The 16,918-nt window shown below is 39.2% G+C and overlaps 1 protein-coding gene across 5 annotated transcripts in view; it reads left to right on the top strand.

Annotated features, from left to right (window-relative positions):
- The window catches only part of sh3glb2b (SH3-domain GRB2-like endophilin B2b), a 34,350-nt gene extending 18,566 nt beyond the window's left edge, over positions 1-15,784 (top strand). Inside the window, exons 6-13 of one of the 5 annotated variants that reach the window (XM_084115323.1) lie at positions 1,446-1,508; positions 1,826-1,870; positions 3,302-3,325; positions 4,229-4,318; positions 6,635-6,735; positions 6,964-6,978; positions 7,212-7,458; positions 14,927-15,784. In XM_084115323.1, coding sequence (XP_083971449.1) covers positions 1,446-1,508; positions 1,826-1,870; positions 3,302-3,325; positions 4,229-4,318; positions 6,635-6,735; positions 6,964-6,978; positions 7,212-7,458; positions 14,927-15,034 — 693 coding nt within the window. In that variant the 3' untranslated portion in view covers positions 15,035-15,784. The remainder of the gene's footprint in view (positions 1-1,445; positions 1,509-1,825; positions 1,871-3,301; positions 3,326-4,228; positions 4,319-6,634; positions 6,736-6,963; positions 6,979-7,211; positions 7,459-14,926) is intronic. The other 4 variants (XM_084115324.1, XM_084115326.1, XM_084115325.1 and 1 more) reach the window with 4 other exon arrangements.
- The last annotated feature ends 1,134 nt before the right edge of the window (positions 15,785-16,918 follow it).

Genomic DNA, 16,918 nt, shown 5'->3' with positions numbered 1-16,918 from the left:
CCAAAGAATACAGTTCTGATGTGCAGCAAAAGATTGAGCTTCACAAAATAGAAAGTGGCTGTAAGAAAATAGCTAAAATTGAAAATTCCCATTTCCACCGTCAGGGCAATGATTAAGAAGTTCCAATCAACTAAAGATGTTTGAATCTGCCTGGAAGATGACGTGTGTCTGTTGTCTTATACCATGGTTTGTCTGAATACTCTATTCTGATTGGCTGGAAGGTGTGCAATAAAACCTTTTATTGCACAGGTAGTTCCAAGTCAGTTTTATCACTGTTCTATATGCTGTTTTCATTGAAGCGCACATACACATACGTCACTCGCACACAGTGTGCTGCGCCTGAGCACATACACACAAACATTCATGAGCACAGAAATAAAGAAATGCATACAGAAATGCATGGTATAAGCAGGGTATTCCACAGCTAGCTGTGCATTAAATTATTTTAATGCACTTCGCGTCAGGCGGTTCTCCGCTTAGTGTTGGACGGTTCTTTGCCTCCACGTCGTGCTTTCAAATCGTTTAATGCACAGCTAGCCGTGGATTATCCCTTGCTTAATGCATGGCGAGGAGGAAAGTTTGAGTTGCCAAAGACTCTCTCAGGTTCACAGATGGAGAATTGCAGAGAATTGAGTCTTGGGGTCAGAAAGCCTAAAAAAAATGTTTTCAAGAAAAGTACTCCTCGCTCATTCAAAAACAAACTCCAGCATATTCAATCCATTTCAAAAGAGACCTTGTTCTATAGTCAGATGAAACAATTTTTTTTTGCTTTTCGGCAGCAAACCCACCAGAAATGTTTGTTGCAAACAGGGATAAAAAGTACCCCATATCCACAGTTAATTATACTGCTGGATCTTTAATGTTGTGGGCCTATTTTTTTCAATCATGGCATTATGGATTCTAGTAAATACCAACAGATAAAAAATCAAAACCTGACGGCCTCTGCTAGAAATCTTATAATGGGCAGTGGTTGGATCGATCCAAAACCAACATAAAAGTCAACACAAAAATGTGACACTGAGCACAAAATGAAGCTTCTGTCATGGCCGTCCCAGTGACCTGAACCCTATAGAAAATGAGTGGCCTGAACTGAAGAGAAGAAGCACCGACATGGATCTGGGAATCTGAAGGATCTGAGGAATGTTCTCTGATCTCTTGTCAGGTGTTCTCCAAACTCATCAGGCATTATTGGAGAAAACTCACAGCTGTTATCTTGGCATTAGCCAACTTAGCAAAAAAAAATCTGCAGCTGCCCTCCTAATTTCCGTGTTTTTGTGTGTGGCAGAGGTTATAGGCTGGTTTGTCATGTGTGTGTGTGTGTTTTTTTTTATTTCTTTTATTTTATTTCATTTTCATTTTCATTTGAAAATAGTGTTGTTTGCTGGGTTAGTTCATGTGGATGCATGATTCTCTGTAAAACTCTGTTTTCCCCCCTCCACCTGTAGGCTGCGCCTGACTTTCAGGAGACTAGGCCACGCAATTATGTTCTGTCCGCCAGTGCATCTGCGGTAAGAAGGCTGTAGACCCTTAGCATTAGAAGTCTTCCCCCCACACTCTCTCTGTTTCTTTCTCTCTCTTTCTACAAAACCCTTATTTGTATATATTTCCCCACTGATATTTGCACCAAACCTTTTAAATTTAGATTAGCAGGATGTCCTCCAACAGTCCTTTCTTTAATGTGGGTGGTATAACACTGTACTGTTGTTTTGGATGAAAAGCATTAGCTAAAGCAATAAATTAATGAATAAATAAGTCTCCCTGATTACACCTAACAGCTTTGAGCTTTCCATCGTCCCATCATCTCTTACTTTTTCATTCCACGCAGTGGGATAGTGAAGTTGGTGATTCATATCTGAGTGACAGAGAAAAGGTTGTATGAACTTGAATCAGAAGTGAAGCCTTAAGTTAAACCCCTCTTAGAGTAGACATGCAATAGTTATTGTGTGTCTTGTCAGCACAGCTCAGTGATGGTAGCATCTCCTTTCAAGACTTGTCAAAGATGTTAACCCATTGTTTAAAAACTAGTCTTGCTTTTTTCTCTGTCAGTGTTGTGCGTTTACCCCAGTAACATTGTCTTATTGACGTCTCCCGTCTTACAGTGTTGTGTGTCTGTGTGCCTTTCCCCGTGTGACTGATTAATGTTTTGGCAACAGGAGATGCAATACAAGTGTATTCAGTTGATTAGCCCTAGTAATACATAATAGTGGGTTGTAGTTTGTGTGTCCTTTTATATATATTATATACATTACAGCTCAAAAGTTTAGACACAGCTACTCACTCTTTACAAATATTCTTAAATGTGGGAAATCATTAACCTGTTAACTGTTAAAAAAAAAGATACTTTATTTTTTTTTTTTAAGGAAAAATTATATTCAAATTATAATTTATGCAGTGAAGACTATTCAAGAATTATTCAAGAAATTATTCAATTTCTGTATATTTTCCAGTTAGACCTACCTGATCTTAAAGCACTGTTTGACAAGGTATTGGTCAAAAAACACGAAAACAATAACTTTTTTTAGTGTACATTTTAGCAGGGCAGGTAAAAATCAGAACCGACCCTGGGCCAGTAGAAAAAACCCTTAGTGTTGAGTCCTGAATTATTAAAGGCACAGCTAAATGTGTCGTTTATTACAATGGGTTTATGTGAAGATTGTTTTAAGTTCACTTAAAAGGCGTTTTTTTTTTAAGCTAACTAAATGTAAAAAAAATATAGCTTTTAATTAAACTGTAATGTTGAATGGCTATAATTAATGGACAAAATTTAAGGAAAAAATCCATTTAATAGAGACAATGAGAACATATTAAAATGTTACTAATATATATGTACATACACATACACACACACAAATATATTTTGGGTTTTATTTCAATAAGTATTTAAGAAGCATATTCAGCTTCAAGCATGTCCAAACTTTTGACTGGTCCTGTAATATAGTTTGCATTTGTTGCTTTGAAATCATACTGATGTCATGTTATTGCAGAAGTCAAAACATGAAAACCCCCTGCGATGAACATTTGCAGTCGAATGTGGGGGGAAAATACCTTGCTTTTATTCTACCTTCACTTTTATTTAAAAAATGTCTGATTACATTAGACTGTCTCTTTTTTGATGTTACTTAAATTTAACCTATGAATTTTAGTCAGTATTTTTTTCACAATGGGTCTATAGTTGTCAAGTTATGTTGCCATCACTGTTCTTCTTTCGTTGTTAAGTTATGTTGTCATCACTGTTCTTCTTTCGTTGTTAAGTTATGTTGTCATCACTGTTCTTCTTTCGTTGTTATGCTGCATGTTCCAGCTCTGGAGTGAGGAAGTTGATAAAGTGAGTATTGGGCATCTGAAGATTGTCTGTTTTTAGACATGTCTTTGTTCGCTTTAGTTCTCAGGGAGCAATAAATCACTGCATATTAATTTATGTAATAATTGTTTGTATATGTGTATAATGATAGTCTTCTGCATACATTTCGATCTGTACACAAATCTATACATCTGTCATTTTTTAAGAAGAAAATTAGATTTTCTTATAAACAATAATGATTTAAGACTTTGCTGAATATATAGATGTATAAGATATATAGAAATATAAAGCAGTAGCAATAATAATGTGCTCTGTAAAAATGTTAAGAAGAGTAAAAAAATAAATAAAATAAAAAACGGTCAAGGCAACATGATCATGATTTATGATTATGAGTGGATACATTTGTATTTGTTATGCTACCTTTTCCCAAAAGAGACATTTTTCTTACAGCACATGCAGAATTCAGTCATGTTATTCCTAATTGCATTACAATCACCAACAATTCATGAATGGTGTAAGTGCGAGCAGTTAGAGCACATGACGAGCAGATGTTGAGCCATGCGTGTCATGTGAGAGATGTGGGTTGTTGTGGTTTGCACATTCCGTTTCCCCTATGATTTCCTGTCCTCTCTCTACTGTCTCTTTCAAAAAGTGGCAAAACGCTCAAAAATAATATATTTTTTAAAGATTCAAAAAAAGATGAAATGATGTCAAATCAAAAGTGATATTGTTGCTGAGTACTTTTTTTCTATAAAACAAGAAAGAAACACTGAACTAGAGGTTAGTTGTCTGGACAGGATGAAACAATTAAAAAACAAATCCAAGTTGGCTAGACAGAGTAGTTGATGTAAGTGGATAATGTGTCCTGTGATTTTTTTTTGTTTTGTTTTTGTTATGTTTGTTTGTGTGTGTTTGTGGCTCCACCAGGCAGAGCATGAGCTGCGTGTGGCTCAGACTGAGTTTGACAGGCAGGCAGAGGTGACACGCCTCCTGCTGGAGGGCATCAGCAGCACACATGTGAGTATCTGCGCTTCTCACACTCGCACTACTGTTCATTTTAAACATTGTGCAAACAGAATGAATTGCGATGGCAGTGTTAGTTAGTTAGGCAATTGAGAGAGCAGAACAATCCACCATACAGTCACACTTCATCCATACAATACAAAACAAAATATTTCCAAATGGCATACATCAGTCATTTCACAATTCTAATATTAGATTATATCTACAGTACACCTAAGATATGTAAGGGATAATGTACATCCAGCCAGTTGTTCTCACAAAATACAGTCTTGCCACTTATTACACAGCATTTCACCACATAAATACTAATGGAGATAAGAGATATTAATTTCAGATTAAACCATTTTAAAATCGTACTTGTTTGTATTTTATAATCTAACAATGTACAAAACAATAGTCACAAAATGGCAGCAGCTGTGTTTGCATGAAACAAGAGAGAGCGAGTCCGTGATACTGGATGGCATAATTAAATAACTCTACACAAAATATTGATTTGACTAAGTTTTGATATTTTATTAACTCACCAAATGCAAAACGTCCACGAAGAAAAGCGTATAGCCCTGCTGACTTCAGTAACCCGGATGAGCCTGCGTTATCTGTTTTCAGAGGTTGTTATCTGGGAATAACTTACCGCTGGATGGCGGCAATTGACCAATCAGAATCAAGTATTCCACAGAGCCGCATAATAATGCACAATACCTAACTCATTGCACTTCTACCCTCACCCACACACCAATAATTACCTATTGTTCAATAATTTAAGTGATGTTGGAATTAGAGAGAATATTTACCTTTTCAACAGGATGGTACCCTATATCTCCTTACCCAAGGGCTAGGGCTGGGGCGGTTACCGCATTACCGCAATACCGCGGTCACATGATGCCTACCGCGGGTCTGAGCTCGTCACCATCATCACCGAAAAAAAGAGAAAAAAAACCCATTGGCCTGCACATGTGTGCACGTTGTGTCTAATTACATTGATTCTAATGACATGGATTGTGTCTAATGACATTGTCTTACATAAGTTTTGTTTAGAAAACCTTGAATCCATCAAAAGATGGAGCACATCCTACCTTTCGCGAGTTGGGGAGCGCAATGTTCCATGACACATAATAACATTCCATTCGTATTGACTATTAGGCCTATATGCGAGAGTACATTCCATTCGTATTGACTATTAGGCCTATATGCGAGAGTACCTACAGACATCCCAAGTCTCCCAGAAGTTCCGGGAGTCTCCCGCATTTTAATAGCGGCTCCATGATGCCCGCAAATTAGTTAAAATCTCCCGTAATCTAGAGCGAGCGAGCAAGAGTGCGCATGCGAGACAGAGACTGTGTTCCAAACCGTGTAGCGCGCGCACGGCAGAGAGGGAGAGGGAGAGGGAGAGGGAGCGAGAGAGAGCATCCTGATTGGCCCGTTTCGGTAAGTCAACCAATCAGTTGTCAGTGTGGGTGGGCTTTTATCTCTTCTTCTCTGACTGCGCGCGCGCCTCCCCAAGTGGACGAGGCATTTTATGCTTGACGCGCTCGCCGTATACTATTCTTTGAAACGACAGCGGGCGACTCGTCTTCTAAACCATCAGGAATCAGCAGTGAGAAGAAGTAATAAGGAACACTCGTGAATGTTTATTTTAGAACAACACTTTAGTACACCAAACTACAAAAGAATCGTGTAAGCAGTAAACATTGAGATTATTAGGCTACCTGTGACATTAGAAACGTAACCTACAACTTAATTAACGTTATCTTACATACAACATTTTCATTTAGTTTTGTGAACATTTTTATGTACCATTTAAAAGTTTGGGGTCTCTTAATACTTTTAATCAGCAAGGATGCATTCAATTAAAAGTGACATACCTGTAGAAAAAGTGACAGTGAAGACAAAATGTTACTAAAGATTTCTTCCAAATAATGCTGTTCTTTTGAACTTTACATTCAAAGTGAACTTCAGTTTTTCAAGAACTGAAAAAAAAAAAAAAAAAAAAAATGTATCAGGGTCTCCACAAAAATATTAAGCACAGCTGTTTTGAACATTGATAAAACATTTTTCTTGAGCACCAAATCAGAATTTTAGAATGATTTAATAGAATTAATTTTAATTACATTTTAAAATATATTCAAATAGTAAATGGTTATTTTAAATTGTAATATTATGTTTTTTAACTGTATTTTTGATCAAATAATTGCAGCCTTGTTGAGCATAAGAGACAAAAACATTTAAAAAAATCTTACCCCAAACTTTGAATGTGTCTTTCAATTAAGGACATAAGGAAAGAGACTATTTCAAATAGATTTTCTATTGCAGGTGAACCACTTGCGTTGTCTGCATGAATTTGTGGAGGCACAGGCTGCTTATTACATACAGTGTCACAAGCACATGCAGGACCTTCAGAAAGAGCTGAGCAGGTGAGAACTTCAGTTAATCACTGCAAATTGCAAACAACAAACAAACAGTTTGGTAGTTTACTTTAGTTCACATTAGTCTATTCTTGATATGGATAGATGTGACAAAACCAAGTATTGGTAACACAGGGTTTATCCCACACATTCCCTTTTTAGCAACTGATTTCTAGTAAAGAAAAGACTTCTTGAAATCAACTGTTTTTTTCTGCTTTTTCTTTTCTCTGTTCTCAGTGCAAACGGAGATACGTGAGTAAAAAAAAAAATTCTCATCATGCTGAAAAAGGAAGAGAGTTTACAGACTAAATTTAAAGGGAAAATTCTGTCATCATTTACCCTCATGTCATTCCAAACCCATAAGACTGTTGTTAATCTTTCTTTAAAATCTGTTTTTACCATATGTGATGCACTCTATGTATGTGTGTTTATATGTGAATAAGAGCCTAAATGAAATCTGTCTGATTTTGAATCTGTGCTTCCAGGTTTCCTAATGCCTTTGCTGTGAATGCCTCCACATCAGGGGTGTCGACAGGCCCTTCTCCCCTTTCCACTGCAACTCTACCTGGGGCTTCTTCACCTAGTCGTCCCCCAAACCCCTCCAATGCCCTTGAGTCCAGCACCCTGAAGATTGAGGAGGTGAAGCCTCCCGCCACTGGCACTCGCAAGGCCAAAGTGCTGTATGACTATGATGCTGCAGATACAAGTGAACTTTCCCTTCTCTCTGATGAGGTAGGGCATGATCGAAATCAGTTTTCCCTCCTTAACAGTCATTAACATTCATTATATGTGACCCTGGATCACAAAACCAGTCACAAATAGCACGGGTATATTTGTGGCAATAGCCAACAATACATTGTAGGGGTCATTGTACGATTTTTCTTTTATGCCAAAAATCATTAGGATATTAAGTAAAGATCATGTTCCATGATGTTCCATTGGTAAATTTCCTACCATAAATGTATAAAACATTTATTTTTGTAAGTGAATGCAGCACAATCGCGAACATAAATGGACAACTTTTAAGGCGATTTTCTCAATGTTTTGATTTTTTTGCACCCTCAGATTCCAGATTTTCAAATAGTTGTATCTCGGCCAAATATTGTCCTATCCTAACAAATCATACATCAATGGAAAGCAAAAACATTACCCATGTGCCTGGTTTTGTGGTCCAGGGTCACATATCAGTATGAGTGATTTTTGATTAGTTTAGTATGTCATGTAGTCAGGGGCGGATCTAGAAAAATATATATGGGGTGGCGAGAGGGGGGCAGGAATTTTTGAGGGGTGGCAACATATGGCAGACGTATACTGAATTTAATCACAGTTAAATTGGCCATAACTTTTAATTTGTTGCTGCCAATATCATTCGGTATTACTACTCTTACCAATACTCCTTATCGATCCGGTACGGTATTCTTATCGGTTCTTTTTGTTATATTAAAAAAGGGGGGAAAAAATAATTTAGAACACAATTAATATTGCTTTATATTTTGAAATGTAAAATAAATATCTATAGCAAAAGAAAAAGCAATGCTTTAACAAAACAAATAAAACATAGGCTACGTTATGCAGAAGGGTGCAGGCTTTTGTGTTTTATATACAGAAGACATAGGACACCAAAAACAAAGTACAAACACATGGTCAAACAAAAAAAAAAAGTATACAATTAAACAAATAAACAAATGATATACCCAGTGCTTTAATTTCAGTAATGTCTACTGACATAGGCCTACTGTTCAGGAGTAATATGGGCTAAAAAGACATCTAATAAAGTCAGATTTAAATTAACACTGCATAGTTTATCATAGATAGATCAAAGCTTATATCATTCAAGAGCTGCGACTGATTTTCTCTTTGCCTTTTGTTGTTTGATTCACATTAATGGAGCAGTCGTCAGCAGGATTATTAGACTGCTGCCTCTTTAAGACCAAATGCAGATCTATTCATTATTACGCATCATATTTTCTCCCAACTATTAACGCCCATACTTAATCCTATTGTATTTGTTATTTCCCCAGTTGTAACCATAGGTTGTAACCTGGTTTCATTGCTGTGATATGAGAGGAATTGGATTTAATAGGACTGCTTAGCTAATCAAATGATCGATCTCCTAACTGGCACTGTATTGTGTGTTGTAACGTAACGTAGGCTACGTCGGCGTAACGGCCACCATCAGTAAACGTTATGGATACAAACAATATTTTATATTAAGCTGTTCTTGTCTTTACTAAAATCAAAATTAGGCTAATCAAAGGGAAGGGTGCTCTTACAAATCACGAGGGAGCGATTTGACCGCTGATTTTGGCTAACGTTAGACTCGCTGTTTTTGCTTATGCTGAATCGTCTTTAGCATACAATACATTCATTACAAATGTAACTTTAAGTTAAACGTGTATTTAAACTACACTTCACCTTCAGAGGCTCTGGGGCAGCTCAGGCTCAGTACTGCAGACGGATGCACTGTGCACCCTGCCCAGGCTGCCCTGTGCCCTGCTGCCACTGGTGAAATTTCACGGGGGTCGCTGCCGTGCTGGTGATGGGTGAAACCATTGGGAGGGGGAGGGGGAGGGGATTCTAAATCGGCGATTTCTGTTTGAGAGTTTGGTGCGGGTCTCCTTGCCTTCAACGTGTAGGCTATGAACATAAAATATACTTAAAAATATTATGTGATTTATAAATGGGGTGGCAACAGGGGTGGCAAGACTGTATCCCAGGGGTGGCAGCTGCCACCCCGTAGATCCGCCCCTGAATGTAGTGAGAATTAGTTTTAATGGAATCTGCGTAGCCATTTAATTTCGAATAAATGTAAATATTAATAAATAATTATACATAATATAAGTAATTATATCAATTTTATTTGTGTAGCTATTTAATTTTAAATAAATAAAAATATTAATAAATAATTATACATAATATAAATAATTATATAAATTGTATTATAATTGTTTATAATTGAATTATTATAAAATAAATTATACAAATGTATTTTATTTTCTAACCTACTATTGTATTTATAAATTACTTTCTTTTTTAGCTCTCTACATTGTTACTTTGTGATATTTTTTTTATTATTATTTTTTTTTCTTGCCTACTGTGGTCAATTTAAAAGTGAGTTTGTTTACAGTCCCTGTGACATTGCCTTGTGTTTAAAGAATTGGGCTGGTAAAAAATGATTTCAAACTTAGCATAATTTAATGAAAAATGCTACGGTAAACACCTGTTAATTGGTTAACAGTAAGTTCCCTTTTGATACGGTTCACTCTAAGCCTGATTGAACCATGTCTGTGCACTTGCACAGACAAATGGCAAACAGGTGGCGCCGCCTGCCTAAATAAATACGGCGCTGAATTCCATATCGTCAGAATCTTTCTCCTTCAGCGCAAAGATCATCTCCTCGCTGACTCAGAAGAAGCCTTCCTGCTCGCTGTGGAAGAGCCCTAGTCTCTTCTGACGATAGAAGGTCTGGACTCTATCGCAGCTTTCATTGGTCAAGGACTGCCCAAGAGGTTATTTGACTGACATGTAACGTAACCAATCACAGTTCGTTTTGTTCTGCGACATGTTTAGGGGCTTGAAAATGTCCCTGCAATAACAGACCGGTGTGCATCTCTAAATTATTAATTCAAGAAAGTTGTGGCAGTTTACTGCAACAATGGAGCCGCGAATTTCACATACTTTTGAAAATCCAGCGTTTAGTTGATCCTGGTAAGCGCTCATTGTCACAGTTGTAAACACGGCGGCGTTCTTCTTCCATAAAGGAGTTTGTTGTCATGACTTCTGAGGCTGAGACTAGAAGAGCCCCAGCAGCAGATTATCAGTGCTGACTGCAATCGAAGCTGAGAATGGCACTTCTCCCCTGCAGCTATTAGGCGAGACTGATTCAGGAGCTTGAGAGGAGTTAACAGCAGGGCATCACTGAATGCATCACTCTCCCCATAGTGTGTGTGGTTTGGTCTCTTTTTCAGGGTTCCAACTTCCAAGAAGGAATTTGCCAGTGACACTATGTCATTGGAAGTATCTGATGCGGATGAGTGGTCGAACTCCATGGAGGACTCCTCTCCCTGCGGCCCAAGGAGCCCTGGTCTGGATGCCAAACGCATCTGTGTCCTGACCAAGGCTGATAAAGAGCTCGACTTGGAGTGGTCATCCCCCAGAAGAGCCTGCCCGCAGCCGCCTCAACTAGTGGTTCCACCAGCAAGCCCCCCACCAGAGACCTGACCCATTCTCTCCAGAATTTCATGACAAACTTACTAAGTCGCGACGTGCCCCAGACTCTGCCCGTGTCCACTCTTCAGCTTGGACCCATTTGAGGCCGTTGCCATGCATTTATGCCTGCCCACTGCCCTGGGATGGAAAGCCAAGGCTGTTCACCCCTCTAAGCCATGCAAGACCACATCTGCTTTAACGACCTGAGCCTACTCCATGGCTGGTCAAGCTGGATCCACTCTCCACATGATAGGGGTCCTTCAAGTGTTCCAGGCCAAGCTCGGCAGAGCTGCGCAGGGCAACCGACCTCGCCTTGCACGCTACCAAGACAACGGCCCTTGCAATCAGCCCTACGTAGGCCAGTTTGGTGGTTCTCAAATGCCATTTCTGGTTGAATTGAACAGATCAAGGACACAGAAAAAACAGCTTTCCTCGACTCCCCAGTTTCTCCCATGAGCATGTTTGGCTCCGCGGTGGATGGCTTCTCCGAATGCTTCACTGTGTCCCAGAAGTTGTCGCAAGCTACAGGTATGTGCTACTTTTTGCCAAAGTGGTCCAGCTTGGCTGCTGCTAGACTCAACAGCCTGGCAAGGCAGCGTTGAAGCCTGCTCAGCCTCAACCCAAAGCAGAGCGCTGTGTTTGTTGCCAATGCTGGGTTTCCCCGCTAAATGTTTGCGCACACGAGCAGTTATTCTATGTTATAGCGTGCCCAAAAATAAAAACAAACACCCTCACAAAAGAACCCTTCTCTTCACTCGCTCTTGCAGCAGCACAAGCATCGATCCCCTGCTCCAGTGCAGCGACCTGCAGCCCATGGCACTCAAGTCTCTCATCACCCAAAGCCAGGCTTTGGAAGCCATTCTGGGTGTGTCAGAGTGGGTCTTGGAAACAATCAAACAAAGTTACTCGCTCCAATTCGCTCATAGATCCCACCCCCAACCCTTTCGGGGGCGTGGTCCAAACTTTGATTCGAAGTAACAATGATTGTATTCTTCAGAAATAGTTCTGGCCGCACTCAGCTAATCAGAGTTTTACAGCCACTACTTCTTCGTTCCACCGAAGGATGGTGGCCTTAGGCCCATCCTCGATCGGAGGCATCTGTATTGCGCCCTGATAAGACGGTCATTCAGGATGCTAATCCTGAAACAAATCTTCTCTCAAGTTTGCCCAGGGGATTGTTTTTTATACTTTCATATTCAGATAGTCAGATAGTATATGAAATGCTGGCTTACGCCTCCTTGTGTTTACAGTGCCCTATTGGAGTGAGAGCCCACTCAATCATGGGAATGGCTTCCTCCTGGGCATGGTCTAGCTGAGTGTCCATCGGTGACATCTGCATGACGGCCGGCTGGTCTTGGGCGTTCCTGCCCTTCAGGCACGGATCCTATCCGCTTAAACCAGTCTAGGACCTCCGTGGGGTCTAGTCTGCTTAGGGCTTTATGCCCCATGGTGGGCATGCCCCAAGGGCTTCTGCCTCGTGGTCTGAGCCTAACTATCTTGGACAAATTCTTGCCTCAGCCTGGGTATTTTCCACTCTAGTGTTGGCCCATGAATAGCCATTTAAGGGCCCTTGACCTTGAAGGACTGGGCTCGCTGGATGGGCTTCCAATCTGCATTTGTAGCACTGCGCAATTGGATTGTGTTCTCCTTAGCGTCATCAACTGATGCAGTGCGAGTGAACTGTATCGAAAGGGAATGTCTCGGTTACTCACGTAACCTCGGTTCCCTGAGATAACGGGAACGAGCATTGCGTAGCTGGCCGTGCTCCTTGCACTCCTTGAGTCGATGCTTGGTGCATTCAGCGATTTACTTATATAGGAAGGTGGCACTGCCCGTTTTGGTTGGCTGAAATGCAATTTGTCTGTGCGAGTGCATAGCGTCAGCAACTGACACGATGCTTGTTCCCGTTATCTCAGGGAACTTAGGTTATGTGAGTAACTGAGTAACTCTATACAGTGATATTTACATTTATTCATTTTGCAGACACTTTTATCCAAAGCAACTTACAAATGAGGAATACAGTGAGCGATTCATCGTGAAGAGACATTGTTCAAGTTTTAGACATTGCTTAGAGTACATTTACACTTACATATAGTCATTTAGCAGATGCTTTTGTCCAAAGCGTCTTACAAATTAGGACTAAATTAAGCAAGTCATCGTGAAGAGGCAAAAAACAATGCAAGAAGTGCTCAAAATACGAAGTTCAGGCATTGTTCAGAGTAGCATAAGCCCGATAAGTGAGGATTTAAAGGAAAAGGAAAGATTTTTTTTTAAAATTTTTTATGAGGTTAAGTGCTCACGGAAGAGATGGGTTTTCAGCTGTCTTTTGAATGTTGTCAGGGATTCTGCATTCCGGATGAGGGTGGGGAGATCATTCCACCAGCATGGAACTGTGAATGAGAATGTTCTGGAAAGTGATTTTGTGGCTTTCTGTGATGGAACCACGAGACGTCGCTCGTTGACCGATCGTAGGCTCGACTCAAACCAGTGGAGGGAAGTTCCTGTGATGCCCAGTGATGAGAGGGTGGACATAAGGATCTGATGATTCACAGTGTCGAAGGCAGCAGACAGATCCAGGAGAATGAGAACTGAGGATTTGGAAGCAGCTTTTGCGATCTGTAAGGGCTTCTGTGACCGACAGTAATGCAGTCTCAGTTGAATGCCCTTTCTTGAAGCCGGATTGGTTGACATCCAGCTGGTTGTTCAGAGACAAGAAGGATGTTACTTGGTTGAAAATAGCTCTTTCAAGTGTTTTCGCAGTGAATGGTAGGAGAGAGATAGGTCTGTAATTCTCTGCAAGTGATGTGTTTAATGTTGGTTTTTTAAGCAGTGGAGTTACCCGAGCCTGCTTGAATGCAGTAGGGAAAGTGCCAGTATGGAGGGATGAGTGATGATGTGTGTGAGTGCTGGTAGAAGTGTGGGAGAGATGGCTTGTAGAAGGTGTGAGGGGATGGGGTCTAGAGGGCAGGTGGTAGGATGACTGGAGAGGAGAAGTTTAGATACTTCTTCCTCGGTTAGCGGAGAGAAGGAGGAGAGAGGGCAGTTAAAGAGGAGGCAGGTGGTGGTGGTGGTGGAGGTGGACAGAGGAGAGAGTTGAATGTCTTGAAGAGTGATCGTGGAGTGAGAATAGTAATCGAAGAGTGAGAGTAGCATAAGCTAGAATAGGTAGGGATTAAAGGAAAGTGAAAGCATAGATTTTTTTTTTTATGATGAGGTTAAGTGCTCACAAAAGAGATGAGTTTTCAGCTGTCTTTTGAATGTTGTCAAGGATTCTGCATTCCAGATGAAGGTGGGGAGATCATTCCACCAGCAAGAACGGTGAACAAAAATGTTCTGGAGAGTGATTTTGTGCCTCTCGGTGATGGGTACCACGAGCTGTTGCTCATTTACCGATCGTTGGCTTCTGGTAAGGATGTAGACTCATAAGAACGAATGGAAGTAGGAGGGTGCTGAGCTATATTGATATATTTCTCGTATTGTTTAATTTTACAGTTTTTGGAAGTGAAAAACTATCAGCCATCTCATAATTTACAGTGAAAAAAAACAAACATAAATTGACATTCCCTGTGCTTTTTAATGTTTTTTTATTATAAAGGTAAAATGCATTTTAGTACTTTAGTATGTTGGTATTTTTTACGGTGAAGTTCTGGGAACCTCTTTACCGAAAATTTCACAGATTTCTTTTTCTTTTCTTTTTTTACAGTGTAAAGGTTGTAATTTTGAACCCTGTCAGGAATTTCTATTGTTCCCTCATGGATTGGAAGGCTGCCAGACAGTTTCATATGATTCAGCCTCACTGATTTATCTGAACCTGACATGTACGACTATGAAACTTAATCCTCAAAAGACGTCAAAGGGGTTTTTGCAAATGTTATTTGTTAACACACGTCTGAATGCTTCAGGAGGACTGTGGCCATTGCAACACAGTCAGCCGTCAGCAAAGTGTCTTCTTGATTTTTCTTTCTCTCTGTTTCTTTCTGTTCTTCTGTAGCTGATTACGGTGTACACAGTGCCCGGAATGGACCCGGACTGGCTTATTGGAGAGCGAGGCAACCAAAAAGGCAAAGTGCCTGTCACATACTTGGAGCTCCTAAGCTAGACGCCTCATCTTCTCCACAAATGCAAAGTCACACTCAATTATGCATGAACAAATACTCAAGCACTCCTGAACACTGAATTTACCTGGGTTCGTACTATTTCGTTTTTTTTTTTTTTTTGTAATACCTAGATTTACATCTAGGTCTGTCTTGTTCTGATGTTACTGTGCAGAAATATGTATTATTATTTTTTAGGCCCTAGTTCTGTGTGTATGTTGTTTCATTTGAACACAATCCTGAATAAGGCATTTCTTAAAATAACTGATTTTATTTGTAACTGCTAGATTTCTATGAATCTTTCTTCCCCTCAAAGTGAAGAAAACAAACCGAAAAGTGTGTGTGTGTGTGTGTGTGTGTGTGTGTGTGTGTGTGTGTGTGTGATCGATCATGTTCTGAAGACACTAAACATCTAGACTTTGCTTCTTTGCATGTCGTCTCACTCATCAAGCTTATATGGTGGTCTTGGTTTGATATCAGCGTGTTTGATTCCGAAAGAGGCATTTTTGTGTTTTGTCAATGATTGAAAAATTGTAAAGGTATTAGGTGTGGTTATGATGTACAGTATGTGGTTTACTGTGATCTGTTCATATTCGAAATTTTGAATTTATTTACCCTCATTAGTACTTGTTCACATTCACATCTGCTCAGTCAGTACCTTCCCACCTTTGTCTTGGTGTTCTGTGCTTGTTCCAAAAAGCAATGCATATTGAATGGATACAATTTGAATATCTAATAAAGAGAGTTTTACTGGGTCTTGATCTATATGTTGTCATCTAATGGGGGTGGTTGTGTCCAATACTTAGTGGTCAGATGCTATTAAAACATTTTTAATTCTCACTCTGTTAGTGTTTGCCAAAAATACAGATCTTGTGAGCCTTCATCATGCTTGTAAATTTACATCACTACTGCACTGACAAGTTGGTGTAGCAGCTTGGAAACAAAATGCAGTGATTGGGAAAGACTGTTTTTCCAAAACAAACTTGACTCACCTCAGTCAAGATGAGTCTTGTGTAGAGAAGATTCCAAAATTCCTGGAATTTGCTCTATAAAACTCACAACATACTTTTAGCATACACTACCAGTCAAAAGTTTTGGATCGGTAAGATTTTGAATGTTCTCTTCTGCTCACCTAGGCTGCATTTATTTGATTGAATATACAATAAAAACAGTAATTTAAAAAAAAAATATTATGACAATTTAAAATAACTTTTCTGTTTTAATATATTTTAAAATGTAATTTATTCCTCTTGTAACCGCACTGGCATTAGTAGTACATTTAACATTAGCTCAAATGATCTATAGGGAATTTTAATAATTAATCATGAATATGATTAATATTTTGCATATTACAGTTACATTAATTTATTCGAAGTTGAAAATAGATCGATTTGTATATATGAATAATCAATCACAACGAATTATAATTCATCATTCATATATCAATAATCCTATTTCAGATCGATTATGAGATAACCCTTAATGGAAATTAATGTAATCATCAAACATGGTTTGTCCAGCAAAACAGCCGTAAGATTAACTTAACAATTTCTCAACAAAAATGATCTCTTTCTTATAATTCAAAGAAAGCTATTTTCTGGCCATGAAAACAACTCTCCTGTTCTTATCAAATTAGGTTACTTAAAAGTAACAAATCAGCTTTGTAGCTTAAGATCAACAAATCATTGACTTCGTAAAATGAGCATTGAGACAATCAGGAATATATGGAATTTAATAATTGAACTAATGAATACATAACTACGATTCACACAGAGTAAATATGTATGTATATACAGAACACGTAAACAAAATACAAGACTAAACGAATAACGAAGATGAGGGAGAGAGAGAATGAAAGGGAGAAAGTGAAACTAAGTTCAGGATGAGAG

This window comes from Abramis brama (assembly GCF_963993115.1).
Source record: "Abramis brama genome assembly, chromosome: 5".
Lineage (NCBI taxonomy): Eukaryota > Metazoa > Chordata > Actinopteri > Cypriniformes > Leuciscidae > Abramis > Abramis brama.
This window is presented reverse-complemented; position numbering and strand designations above follow the sequence as displayed.